This window comes from Argentina silus (genome assembly GCF_951799395.1).
Source record: "Argentina silus genome assembly, chromosome: 3".
Classification (NCBI taxonomy): domain Eukaryota; kingdom Metazoa; phylum Chordata; class Actinopteri; order Argentiniformes; family Argentinidae; genus Argentina; species Argentina silus.
Window position 1 is genome coordinate 12,226,018 of NC_139657.1, and position 14,685 is coordinate 12,240,702.

Consider the following 14,685-nt stretch of genomic DNA (forward strand, 5'->3'; position numbering starts at 1 on the left):
AGACCTACACCATTTAATGTAGAAGGATAGAGGAATCCTCCACAATTCCTACATTTAGTAGACAAAAAATAAAGATAACAGGGCAACATCTTACCAATGCAACTTACAGCCGACTGCCAATGTAGAGGAACGAATATAACTGTGCTGCGTTTCCACTCGGTTAGAATAACATGGTCCAACTTCACTGGAAGGTTACCACTAGCTGATGAGTAGAAAGCCAGACATAAAGGTTAGAAAACCTTATTTGACAGACTTGAGACGATACTAGTCGTGCATGCTGTTGTTCTGTCAAAACAACATGTAATGCATTTTACTGTTCGGTATGTTACGTATTATAAATTGCTCTAAAGCCGTTTGGCAGCATGCTAAGTTAGCTAGCTAGCTAGCTAGCTAGCTTTCTAGTTTGACAGTCGCACCGACTGTTTTCTATCTATCTAGCAAGTGACATTGCTTCTAAAATATTATTGCATAAGGTAATGTCTGAAGGGGCGCATTAAAGGTAGACTTTCGTATTGCATTAGCCAGCTATGTATTGCATTATCTAGTCCTCACCGGGTCTCCCCAGCCCTGTTAACTGATTTAATGGGACTGACAAACTGTAATGTGTTTGACAACTGGTTATGACAAAAGTATTTGCCATGAAAGAAGTTTTCCGGCGGATACACAACATCTTCCTCCAAGTTGCACTGTTTCCGAGTACACTTCGGAGGAAAGGACCACGTCCTACAGCCTCCGAGGTGTTGACATGCCACCTCCAGCAGCGCAATCTGCCACCCTGGACATCGTACTGTGTGCGCTACAGTGCCATCACCAATGACCAGTTCGGACTGTCCAACTTCAACTGGACGGTCCAAGGAGTCAACTATCAGATACTGAGGACAGGCTGCTTCCCCTTTATTAAATACCACTGTTCTAAAGCACCTCCACAGAACCTGGACTTTGAGGACAAGTTTTTCACCCTGCTGAAAGTCATCAATCTAGGTCAGTGTGAAAGACTGAAGGGAGATTAGTCTTTGATATTACCTTAGAAACAAGACCTCAACCCACATAGGGTCTAATGGCTGTTAGTTTACCTTTTTTTTAGGTTTACATTTACACTGACCATACCTTAGCAGTTTTATTTCAAATGTCATGGTGAAGCATTGATACTGACTCAAAACGTAGCCCTTGTGTTATGTTGTGTGTTCTCTATCTACCTCTTGCAGGGATCCCCTCTTTAGCCTATGGCTTGGGCACATGGCTGGTTGCGGGGGCTACAGAAACAGTACAGACAAGTTCTGGACCTGTCACAGTCTATTTCGCCTTCAAAGAGAAAGATACACAATACTAATACTAAAAGTCAAAGTTACTCAAGCACTGTCTACAGTCCTGTCCTTATGTATGTATTTTGGAGAAGAAGAAAACAACTTCACAACCTCACTGTCTGAGCAATATGATTATGTTCATTTATTAAATAATATTTGAGTTGAATGAATTGTATTTACTCTTTCTTGTCTTGCGTACTATTTCTGCTTAGTACATTATGTAGGCCTAGGTTTTCAAAAGTGTGCACCCACTTTCAATAATTGCTACAACAGAATAGTCCCTTGAAGGAAACTGTTATAACAGCAGATTATGGTGTTCTGTGGTCCTCTGTGGCTCAATTGGTAGAGCATGGCGCTAACAACGCTTAGGTTGTGGGTTTGATTCCTGCTGGGACCATATCTACTGAAATGTATGCACTCACTGCAATGTAAGTCGCTTTGAATAAAAGTGTCAGCTAAATGGCATATATATATATATTATGGGACAAAACTATTTACCAGTCTAATGTCAACCTCTGGCCCCATACCTACTTCTTCTGGATCTGAAATAATTGGATTGATGTATGCTTTAAGATCTATGAAAGGTATACTGGGGTGAAGGCCTCTGGGTTTATGTCAGATTGGCCATACGGAAGTTTAAATCGGAAAACCTAGAGTCTTCAACGTAAGCCCTCCTGTAACCTCTGTTTTGTTTTACTTGCTTGCTAATGCAGACATTTAAATAACTCCGGCTCATTTATTTAAAGTCAAATTAGTGATCACTCTCCATGCAACAGATTGTCAATAGTGAGAGAGAGGAGCTGGTGAAAGGACAGGTCTGATCAAATGGTTTTTAATTACCTAAGTGTAGCCTTTGTTTAGGGCCCTCTGCAGACCCTCCTTCAGGCCTGCTCAGGGCTTTGATTTCTGATAATGTGCTTTGCTGACTTGGCGCACCCTTCCCTCTACTGCAGAGGCTTACTCCCTCTGCTCCCTCGGAGATTCAGTTTGACAAACTGCCATATTGATTTCCTCTCTCTCTGCCCAGCACCTCCTAATAGCATTTATCAGAGACCTCAATTTTCTGGCCTTGGCCCCTTCTCGTTTAGCAACAATTAAGCTGAAGTAATAATTTCATGTAGTACATGCAAATCAATAGACCTTTTGCCCCCTTTCAGTCTTGATCATTCTGAGGGATTGGCTGAACAGTTGTTCATGTCCGTTTCTTTGGGAATAACTCTTGTAATTTTTTTTCTTAGTACCAACAGTTACCTAAGGCTTTCAGTTTGATCATAGTAACATAGAATGATAGCTCATTCTGTACTCACCACTGAATCTCCTCATACCAATGCACCAACTCCTTTACCACACTATCTCTTAATTAGACTAATTGCCTATAACGAGTAACATTTAGACACACTTACGGATATCTGATCTGCAGTATCAGCCTGCACTGAAAACTCTCCTCCTTTCATCTCCAACCTTTTGTCAGTGCTGAAAGTGTGCATGGGGAATGCTCAGGCAACCATGTCTTAATTACTCATTGACCCTTTGACCCTGGTGCTGCATTGATACTGCAGTGCAGTGCGAGACAGATAATAGCATGGGGCAGAAACAGACTGCAGCTTTGTGTCATGGCTATTAAAGGATGAAGTGAGCCAGTGAAACCCAAGCTGAGAAGGCTGTGAGCACATTGTATTTGTTTTCAGGGCTGCACCTTTGGGCCACACTGAGCAGTAGGGGAGGGCACCCCATCAACCCAAGCAGAGGCTTAGCGTTACACATATTACCCCGGTCTAGGATATCTGGGCTGCAAATGGGTTACTGTAAATTAACGGAAAATGTGGCTGCACTTTGCGGAGAGATTGATGTCTTGTAAGAACCATGCAATCTAGCCTTGCGCCTAGTTTAATTGCATGCTGATAATAAAGTTGTGCCAAGGTGAAATCTTTTAAGTACTAACGCTATTTACATTTGAGGTAGGCAAGGGAAATTAACTGCTGGAATTGAGTGGCATCTGTTGCTGGATTTCTTTAGAGTTCTGTTGATGTAAACCGAACTGATAATTGTGATTAAGTAACGTTGTACGGTCTTGTAATTAGCTTGCAAGGTCATTTATGTAGTATAACACAGTAATTATTTAAATTGAATATAGTCAGTGCATTTTACGCTGCAGTCTTGGAAATAAAACTCCCAAGCATGTAAGACTCATTGAAGTGGTGTATGCGTTGGATATCTGTCCTATTCTGACTTATAATCTATTATTCAGAAGGAAAAAATCACATTAATTTTGCTCTGACATATAGATGTATGGCTTGGCAGAAACAATTATTGTATGAACAACCCCTGCAGCTAATGCTGGGGAGGTTATCAGAGCCCCCAGACCAACCACCAGCACACCTATCTCCCTGCCTGCTCCACTCGCAGCAGGGGTCCGCTGGAACCATCACACTGATGACTGCAAGGAGGGATAACCCTGAAATTACTTCTCTTCAACGTACAGAGATGTCAAGACAACTGTTACAAAATTGTCAATCTTTCGTAGTAGTGAATAACAGTATATACTGTATATCACATTGTGAATTATTTCAGGCCAATTTAAATAGAAATCATATTACTTGCCATGACTGGAGTGTTATCAGTTGCGGACTGATTTTGGTGTTGGTCAGCAAAGTTCAGCCCTTTCATTTGATGTTCAGGTAATGATCAGGTAACAGAGTTTTTTAATTGACGTGTGTCAATATTGAATGAGTGTGACATAAAGACAGCATCAGAAAATAGATTTACTGTAATAGTAAAGGCTTTAGTGATTTCATTGGGCAATAATTGCTGACCTCATACCATTGAGGCTGGAATTACCACCTTTTTCACGTGCTATTGGCTGTGGAAGTGGTTTTGTTGGGGGGGAAAGACATTAAAAATCTATTATAGCAGATCTTTTCACCCAGGGGGAAAACGTCCTCATTACTAAGCAGATTGGAAGGGATGACAAGTAGCGCCATATTTCTTTTTTATTTTCCTCTTTCCATCTTTTTTTTTTTTGTTCTTTTTTTGGAAAGGCCAACTGAGGGACTGTATGCCTGCTGTGCCAATCAGTGTTGCCACGGCTACAGACAGTGGGTGGTTGAAGTGTCTGTCAATCATGTTATATGCCCCACTCCTACAGGATATGAACCCTCCCAGTTGAAATCCAAAGGCATTGAAAAAGCAATCGATAAACACTGGCATCATTTCTTCTTGTAGACTTACTTCCTAAGGTGTCTGTTAGACGCTATGATTTCTATAATGTGCATTTTAGAGAGAGATACTGTACAGTATACCCCCAATTCATTAGAAGTTTGCATCTATTTATGGGTTGTGCTAATACATTTTGTTCAGCATTTTAGCTTGCACACAGTTAACCTTAGGCCTAATGCATTTTTCTGTCCCTGTGCAAGTTGATTATTGTTTTGTTTTTCCCTCTCGGTGTTGATATGATATCATGTTCACTTCATACTTACTGCTTACATTGTTGACATTAAGAGTAATGGATTTTAATGGTTTTTCCATGACTTATCGTGAGAGTTAAATGAACTATCCATTTTTATTATGTATTATGCAGTATTTAAAGTTTCGGCTCATTAAAAAACAGACGCCCTGCATGCCCCCCCTGGGCCGTCTTTTACCCCCTACCAGCTTGCAGTGAGGCTCCTCTAGCCACAGGCTCCACTTGATCTGTTTTTGTAAAGTCAAAATTAAAATACTCTGGGATATTTATTTATATATTTGTTCATTTTCTTTTACAAAAGAAAATGATGCCATCATGCCATTGCAGCCTTGACATCAGAGTAACTGACAGGGAGGGGCTGAAAATTAGGTAGTCTTGACCTCAGTTGGGGGTCAACTTGGATCAGACCAGTATTGGTGAGGTAACACTTCCTCCATGTTGGGGTCAGTGGCCTCCAGCCAATGTCAAGAGTCAATACAGAGGTCAGTACCTTCATTCTACAATCGAAATAGGCTTCTCCTGTTGTTTGATTTCCTCTCTCCCTACAGTGGCGTCAAATATAAGCAGTTACCTATTCACCCGTACAGCAGCTCTGCTGAGGAATGGGCATTTACATTAAATACTCTGACTCTTTTGCTGCATACAAACAGAAGTGGAATAAATCAATTCTGTCCCCTGAAATGCTTCACATACTTTTTTTTTTGATGCAGCGTGATCTCCAATCTCTCTGCAAATGAGCTGCGGTCTCCTGTAATGGTTTTCTGCTCCTCGTGGGAGGCCTGTGTCTGCGAAAAGCTGCTGATTGAAGGGGAAAATGTAATACAGGTGTAAAGCAGACTTGATGGGGGTCTTATGAGAGGGTTATGAATTTTAACCGTTATTATGTACATACTGTTACATACATATCAAAGAATATGGAATGTGCTGGATTGACTTTTTCCCAACCCGCAGAGACCTTAGGGTTTCTGCGGGGGTGTCATTAATTCCGGACGAAAGGATAGCTATGATGCTAAATTAATAGGAATTAGGGGGCCAAATTGGTTAAGTAAGCACTTCATTAATGGTGCAAGCCAAGGTTTGCGTCCCAGAGTAGCTATGTGTGTATGAGGTTTTGAGGAGTTCCAGACCAATGGGCTATAGTAGAGAGGGAGAACATGGGAACTGAACTGATCTGGCTGTCTCATGAAAGGCAGCCACAGGACTCTCACCTCTCTTCATGTTTGTATGGGAGGTTGTTGAGTGTCACTTGAGTCCTGCTGTGTATTCTTTGAGATCAATAATACATAGTTATGTTCAAATATATAGATAAACAAACAAATACATGAATGAAAAAAACAGGGACATTCTAAGACTTGGCTATGGTTAGAATACAAAGTGTTTGGAGGATGTTTAAGTCAAGGCTGATACTCTGGGGCTCCAAGCCTGGATAGAGAAAGAGGTGACTGCTGAAAGTGGAAGTGTGACCGGGGTCAGATGGAAGCATGCGACCTGGTTCCATGTCCCTCCCTTAGCAGAGGTGGACTAATTGAGGAGCGGTCTTATCTGGGCCTGCTAATGATGATGAGGGTGCAGGAGGAGCAGGCTGTCCCCCCAGGCTGAGGGATGGCCTGGGTTAGCCGGCCCTCTGTACTTATTGTCCAACAAAGGGGGAATTCACTTAATAAAGCGCTGCAGATTACTGGGTTTATTGTAGCCATAATCAATAAAGTAGCAGAGCGGAAAATGAAAGGTGTGTTTGTGTGTAGGGACGCATTTCCAGTGTTTAAAGTGAGAGTGCTTAGATTCCTGTTTTGACATTTGTCTTTTTGCCTATGTGTTCATATATACTTGCAGTAAATTCCAGCTTATGCCTGCTTTTCTGGTTAATATGTATTAGATATTGTGTGTGTGTGTGTGTGTGTGTGTGTGTGTGTGTGTGTGTGTGTGTGTGTGTCTGTGTGTGTGTGTGTGTGTGTGTGTGTGTGTGTGTGTGTGTGTGCGTACATGCATGTGTGTATGTTTGTTTGTTTGTGCATACACACAGTGTTGTGTGTGTAGGTTGGTGGGGGTAGTTTGGTTGGATGAGCTACATTGTTCCTGTGCGGCCTAGTGACAGCGCTGGAGGGCAGAGAAGGATGGAACCTCAGAGGGGTGACAGTGATAAATAGCCCTTTTAATAACAGCTGCCCCACTTGGGCATCTAGGCCCAGTCAGTGTCCTCTGTGTATTTATGCCTATGTTTATTTATGCATCCATAGCAAGCAGGAAATCACCACCGCAGGGGGACAATATTTCTTGTTTGGGGGGGGGGGGGGTGGGTGGGAGGGGATTGCATAGGTTTAATTTTTGGAGGAGGTACATGTAGTACTCAAACTCTCAGATATCCATTTTGAATATGAGGTTGCCTGATTGTCTGCTGTAGTACACATTGGACAACATGCTAACCCCCAAGAAAATACAGTTAAAATGGCACGGGTCTATAGCTGGAAATACAAACGAAAAAATTCTGTGACTACAGTATGTCCAAGGCTTTAGTCGAGCAATGCTTTGTCTGTCAAGGAGCAGGAAGGCATATCATTTTTTCCATTTTGCTTTATCAGTAGGCTATATAAGTGCTGTGTTTATTACACCATTCTAAACCCATTCCATGTACAATACCATTTACTGGCTAAACATACAAAGTAAACTGCTCACACTGAAATTAAATTTTGTATAGATGTCCCCATTTAGTTAGTTACAAGAGTAGTGCATTTACTGAATTGTCTCCAATGCTATTAGTCCAGTGGCCAATTTAATGTGTAATACAGCAGCCTTGGACATGAATGCCTATTTAAATGTGCTTGTGTCCATTGTTATTGTATGACTGAAGGAAAAGTCCTTTTGTCTGTTGAAATTTGACCTCAGGCCTGAGTGAGTAGGGAGAGGGGAGGCTGTAGATCAGAGGTGTCAAAGCCTCTTCCTCCAGGGCCATGTCTGTTCACCTTAACCAATTCCCTCACTTTAATTGGTTCAATTAGTTAAGTATCCATATACATTATCACCTATGCATTTTTCATGATCCGTTTCAACGCCCTATTTGAACAGAACAACTTCCGGCTATGATTTGCCATTTGGAAAAATGTCAAGGAGTCTAAATGATTGCGCTAATTGAGTAATTAAAAGCAGATGTTGGAGCGAAGAGCCAAAAGCGTACAGTTTAAACACTTTGCCCTCCAGAAAACCTACAGTGCTTTTGACACCCCTGCTATGTATGAATATCCCAGAGGTGCCTTTATAATAGTTACAGTTTCACCCTTGTGATTATTCAGTTGAAGTCTTTGCTATTGAGCCAAAATGGTCTCTTTATGCTATTTTGAACACGGGAAATGGTGTGGAAAAGAAAAGCCCATCATGTTGCCTAATGGCCAGGGCCAGTGGAGCCTGCTCCAGCTCAGGCTGCCTGTCCCTCTCCCCCACCACCCTATCACTCCTGCCCCCCACTGTCTTCACCACGCAGGCCAGTACTGTTGTTGGTCCTGTCTGAGGGTCCTAGGAGGGAGCTGATGTTGTGTAGAGGATGATTAACAGGGGAAATGTGCCAATGGTTGGGAGGCTGAGTGCCATTGCATCACACAGGAAGAGAGAGCATTTTCATGGTTTTGACAGCTGTAGTGATTGGAGAGTGGCTGGCAGGCATTACAAGGTGCGGATCAATAAGTAGCAAATTTCCCATTAAAGAAAGATTACTTGGACATTGCACTAAGATAGCTTGTGGCTCTTTTATTTAAGACCTACCTGTGATGTCTGATGTTGGAAGGAAACATGGGAATTTATGGTGATACGTTTGGTATTTCTTTTAACCAACACACTACACTCATTCTATACCTACAATTATGTGTCATTTTGTTGTGTAAGAATAGATAGTATGTGAGTTATTAAAGGGTGTTTTTCATACTCGTCTCATTCTTTCAGCTCAAGGGCATATGGGAGTGCCTGGTCGTGTGCTTGTGTAGTATACCTTAGTAATGATCCCACATGGATGGAACGTGCAGACAGTTCAGAAATTCAAAAGCAGTGTTGATGGCAAATCTTCTTTTAATAAATCTGTGGGCCAGTAGTGCAGTTAATGAACTTAGTAATTACTCTTTATTGGTTGGAAGAGCTTAGCTGGGGAGAAAGGGAAGCAGTGGCTGCTGGGAGCCACAGGAATGGCACAACAGGCAACAATCAACACAGTGTCTGCACAACAATCAATCAAACCTGTCAGGCCTCTAAACATTCTGGGTAATTTGTTGGTGTTCTTCAGAAATGAGTACACTCTGTAAAATGTAGCTAAGATCACTCTCCCAAACACCTTGCAGCGCAACACATTTAAACCAATCTAGATCTGTGCCCCATGATTTGTCACACTGCTCTTTGATATTGTTTTTTTTTTTTTTTCTGTCTCATTGGCTGAGTTTATGTTCAGCTGGAAATGAATCTCACCAACTGAACTCATAGCGCCATGCATTCTAAAGTTTGTGCTTTGTAGTGATGTCAAAGAACTGCCAAAACATTTTTTTTTGTAAACACGTTATGTACAGTATGAATGTAATATCAACCTTTAAGTCACATTTTATATTAGCTTGCCCCTATGCCTGTGTAGTAACTCTGTAATTACTCTAGTAACAACATTGTATTTTGTAATTGCATCATAATGGAGCTTAGTTATTTGTAATATTACAAATAATATAAGTAAGTGGAAACAGGACTGTTTAGTAATTACAGGATTAATCTGCTATAGGGACAATTTAGTGTTTAATGTTTAAATATGGTACACAAATATGTGCAGACAGTGATGTTGCAGGATATTGAGACAGTCTATGCGATATTGTATTGTTTCAATGGAGAGTTCTAGCATTTTAAAATAGGTTCTGTTGTTGTAGTGTTTAAATACAAGTTCTATTGTTTTATTGACCAAAATGTTAAACTATTGTTATGTTTAAATAGGAGTCAGAGCAGTGTGGCATGTAACAATGACCCATTCACAGATGGTCTTTTCTGCAGAGCTCTAAATCATGTTTCCTAATTCCCAGAGCCACATCTCAATCATTTTCCATGCTAATTTGAGAGTCACCCTCATTTCTTTTTAAACGATTCATTTTCAGCAAATTTGTAAATGGCCCTGATGTGTTCTACAATTTAGTCAATTACTGTTTCAGCCAGCAAGACTCCAGGGACCAGGAACACACATGGCCTGGAGGTACCATCTCAATAATTGTTTCAGAAAAGTTGGGAATGGATTGCTAACGCTGTGTTCCACTTATTGAAATGTCAATTGGAGCCAGGACCCCTTTTTTCCTGCTCTTTTCTTTGTGAATGCACTGTATCCTACAGTACCTGTAGGTTTGTCCACCTCAGAAGCTTCCTGTCTGAGCAGTGGGAGAGTTAACTTTAGAGTTCAGTATTACTCTGTAATCTGCTCCTCCTCATATTCTCATCATGAACCAGTAGAGCTGGCCATGCAAAGGAATCCAACAGGATATCAAGGAATGTAGCGTCATGAATGAGAGTACATTGAGTCGCTATTATTAATCAGACCTTTTCGGTTTTACTTTCTAGTAGGCAATAACTATTCTATACTGTAGTTAATGTCCAGGGGTGAATCATGACTTTCAAGCATGTTTTGGTTCCTCAAGATAATGTGTCTTTTACGGGAAACTTTATCTATAATCTTTCTTTAATTAATTATCAATTAACTTGGAGACAATTAAGAAATTATAGCCACTGAAATGAGGTCTTAATGGGCACTAATTAAGAGGAGAAATCCTGCTTTACTGAACCAAACAGTGTGACCTGCAGACCCCAATTAATGAAGTTATTATTAGACACTTCCCAGTGTTGGTCAATTTGGATCTACTGTAATTTGATTGAGGATGAGATACATTTTCAGAATCAAAGCTGCATTGATGTTTGTTGCTCTACATAGTCACTCTAATGCTCTCCTAGCCAATTAACCTGCGAGCTGGTCTGAGGGGCCCGCTAGTACATCCCTGATTAATTAGAGCAGGGAAGGGTTCCACATGATTGTGTGGAGAAGCCCTCAGGTGAGCACATGTTACCGCTGGGTCATTATCTGTCTCCCTGCCCCTGATGGGCTGCCTGGAACAGGAGGTCTGGAGCCAGGGTCAAGTACAGAGAGGTTTGGTTAATTATATAGGTTTGAAAACAACATCATATTGGGGCAACTTTCTGTAGTGATGAATAATGAATGAATGCACTGGAGCTTTCATATGACAATAATGTGAGACATAATACATAAACGAGGCTATTCAATGTTAAAGCATGTTTTTCAGATTTTATGAATTCTTTTTGCGACATTTTTTTTTCATGTACTAGCCACACCTTCCACATACTATACTGCAACATACTTTACTGTGTGTGTGTGTGTGTGTGTGTGTGTGTGTGTGTGTGTGTGTGTGTGTGTGTGTGTGTGTGTGTGTGTCTTGACCAGATCTGTCTTTTGTGATCACTGGATCACAGTTCTCCAGAACACCTTCAACTCCATTCTATAATTAACTTTGGCCTGCACACATCAGGCTCCATTCCAGTCCTGATGTGTCCGTAGTGACTGTTACCTGTTACCAGTCGGCCTCTCAGTGTGCATTAAGCTGTCTCAGAGTGGGCTGCTATCCCCCACAGCCTGTCTGCACTGAACAGCCCAGCCTATTAACTCCTATTGACTGTGACACACATGTCCCTCCAAAATGAGTGGTTCCTTATTGATTTTTCCTGAGCGCTGCTCACTTCCTCGCTCATGCCGCCAAGGTTGAGATCTTTATCCTGACTGATTGTATATGTTCATTGTCTCAGTGTGCCGTGGCCCGATTGCCATTTCAGACCCACACACCTCCCCCTCCTCCTTCTCACCCCGGTGTATCAGGGCCACTTGTATGCAGCCATGTGTCAAAGAGACAATTAAGAGGCCTGACTCCCCCGTGTCACCTGTAACACAGTGGACTAATGGAGCTGCAGACCACTCCCCCCCCCCCCCCCCCCAACACACACACACACACACAACATACATAGATATACAACATGACAGCCAGCCCCTCTTCCCCCACCAACGCACTACCGCCCAATCAATGGGTCTGAATGGGAGGTTGTCATCTCCTCCCAGCCACGCTCCATCCAGCTTCCACAGCCAAAATGAACTCTGACAACACGTATCGACTTCACATCAACCCAGACCAAGGAGAGAAAAATGATTATCTGCTGGTAGAATCAGCTATCGACAGCAGAATAGCCTAACGTCCCCAAAGGAGATTTATTGATACAGGTTATGTGATATAAATATTTATCTAATATCTGACTCTCTGAAATGGATTTTTTGGAGTTTAGACGTAGGCAGGGCGCGTGCGTCTAGGCTTAGGCTGTGTGCCTGATGTATACCGGCCTATGGAGGACTATCAACACCCTCCCTCTCGTCTTCCGCCAGTCAACCGTGACTCTCTGCTTTTTCCCTCTTCCCGGATATCCCTGTCTTCAGAGGCTGAATGAAATTGCTTTGGTGTTTCTATCAAAGGGAGGTTGTGATTCTGTCTAGAAGTTAACAGTATAAAACAGGTTGTAATTACATTTTATTGCCTTTTTTTCGCCGTGCAGCATCCAAATGGCTTTACAGTGGCCTCTCTGTTGGAAATGCATGTATCAGACCAGACTGCTGACCTGCTAGGAAATGGTCAGCAGCATAATTTCAACTATAGTCCATGTCAAACCACATCCAAGGGGGTTTTATAACAAAGCCAGAGTTCCATACAGTATATACCCATAGGATCTTCACGCCTGTACAGCAGTGGAGGCTGGTGGAGGGAGAAAGGGACGGGCTCATTGTAATGCACTGACACGTGTTTGATACCATTCCTCATTCCATTCCATGCATTACAATGAGCCTGTCCTCTGATTTCTACCTCCACCAGCCTCCCCTGCTGTACAGTCTGATTATTATCAAGCGTGCCCTTTGCCCACCGTAGTCATTTGGCTGAGCACTTATCTTGTGTCTTTCAGGCTAATCTGTCTCTTCATGTGGAGAAGAGATTCCATTAAATATGCAACCTGTCTCTCTCCCTCACCTACTGTGTTGGGCCTGATAGCCCTCTGGCAACTTTTAAACAACGTCTTAAACAACTTACTTTGAGATGCCTCTTTGGATGGTGACACCGGTGACAGCGTCTTTGGAACTGAACAAATGCTTTTTGATATATGTTGTTTTGTATAAATATTATTTTCTACATTTACTGCACAGGTCTATGCGCAGTAAATGGTGTCTCATCACCTTCTAGCCTATGACAGTGTGAAACCCACTGTGCATTCTTTTGACTGGCATCTGCTTAGTCGTGTACTGTATGTGTGCTGTTTTGACATGAGGGAATAGAGAGACCCAATCACCATTTCAAACTCTCCCCTTGTCTCCAGGTGCCAACAGGGATGTTATTTTCCCATTCTGTTCTGACAGCTTTTATCAAACTCAAATAAACGATCCCAGCCAAACAAATTGTCATTAAACTTTCCATCACTTTGTCCTCTGGTATTATGTTTTTCCTTTTCTGCTACATCGTTTGTAAGTGGGGAGCTATTTCCTTGACCTTTCTTCATACCTTGTTTGAATTATTTATTTCTCAAATAACCTTGTTCTTCATTTCTACATATTTGCAAAATGAATGGTTTTCACATCAAAAGGACTCAAACATGAAAAGCCTCGCTTTATGATATAAAGCAATCATTTACTCTACGCTGGCTGACCTGACTGGAAGTTATCTGAAATAGTTTTTTTGCAGGCTGGAGGCAGCCTTTGTGAGTGTAGCATACTTTTATTTGTCTCTGATCTGAAGGTAGTGACATATAGGTATATGACTTATACAAATATTGATTTTGAGAATGGAGAGTGACTGTGATTGTGCTGTAGCACATGACAGAGCCCTGCTATCACAGGGATGATGCATCACCTCTGTCCTGCTAACATGACAGGCCGTCCCTGGTCACATCCCTGTCTCACATCTCTGTTATGATTCCATTACAGTCTGCTACTAGTGAAATATCTCTGTTGAGGTTGACTTATTGACCCTCATTCAGGCTTGTTACTCACCAGAGTAGCCGTTTGCTGTGATTGATACTGGGACCGCTGTAAGACCTTTTCTTCTTAATCTTTTTTTGTATTCTTCCAAATCCTACTGTATGGGTGGTCGTTTTAAAAGAGTAAGTGGACTTCATTAACTGCGTCTCACATTTATGACAACTTAATTAGAGTTGAGGAAAAGCACCTGACTGCCGTGGTTCCGCCAAGCGTAGAAAGTCAATAATGCAAGCCGAACAGCCTCTCAGACAATTGAGCCCTGCAGAAAATCCATAGTGTGTGCTGCTCCATCTCTTTATGGCACTGAGTAAAACCCTGTTAGAGCCGGCTGATTTGTTGGTGTTTTGTCCTCCACTTTTAACTAATCCCTTGGAATTGATTAAGGACATCAGCTGTATCATTTAAGTACAGGAACATCCACTGGGTACGGATTCTTTGGGATGTGTACAATCTATGTTTAGTCAGTGTGCGACATTCTTCTCAGTAATGGGGACAAGGCTTTGGCCTGGTCTATAATTTGTTTTGTGCTCCACCACTTGTATGCAACACCTCCTGTAATGTAAAACACCAAGCACTCTGACCGCTACGCTTGTGTGCAGTTATTTGTGTGGAGCACGTCATCTGGGATCTTACATTAGATTGCTTTCCCAGAAAATAATTCAGCCAGGTGGTCCGTTGGGGTTTTTCTCCCAGCATCTCTCGGCCAAGATATTATGTGGTTACAAAGAGAAAGACCATTAGCTCTTCTTATACACTCACAAACAATCACACACACACATACACACACACACACACACACACTTGTTTTTTTAATCACCCATAGGTATTTTTAATTAAAACAAAAG

At 41.9% G+C, this 14,685-nt stretch overlaps 1 protein-coding gene across 1 annotated transcript; it reads left to right on the forward strand.

Moving 5' to 3' along the window:
* The first annotated feature begins 122 nt into the window (after positions 1-122).
* On the forward strand, positions 123-1,424 carry cUnh15orf61 (chromosome Un C15orf61 homolog). The gene is made up of 2 exons (XM_083666677.1): positions 123-981; positions 1,206-1,424. The coding sequence occupies exons 1-2, from the start codon at positions 621-623 to the stop codon at positions 1,328-1,330; spliced, it is 486 nt and encodes a 161-aa protein (XP_083522803.1). The 5' UTR covers positions 123-620; the 3' UTR covers positions 1,331-1,424.
* The last annotated feature ends 13,261 nt before the right edge of the window (positions 1,425-14,685 follow it).

Bases quoted from the DNA above. Each gene is read 5' to 3' on its own strand.
- cUnh15orf61 (XM_083666677.1), top strand. From the start codon at position 621: ATGACAAAAGTATTTGCCATGAAAGAAGTTTTCCGGCGGATACACAAC. The intron at 982-1,205 runs GTCAGTGTGAAA...TACCTCTTGCAG, and splicing joins GCTGAAAGTCATCAATCTAG to GGATCCCCTCTTTAGCCTAT.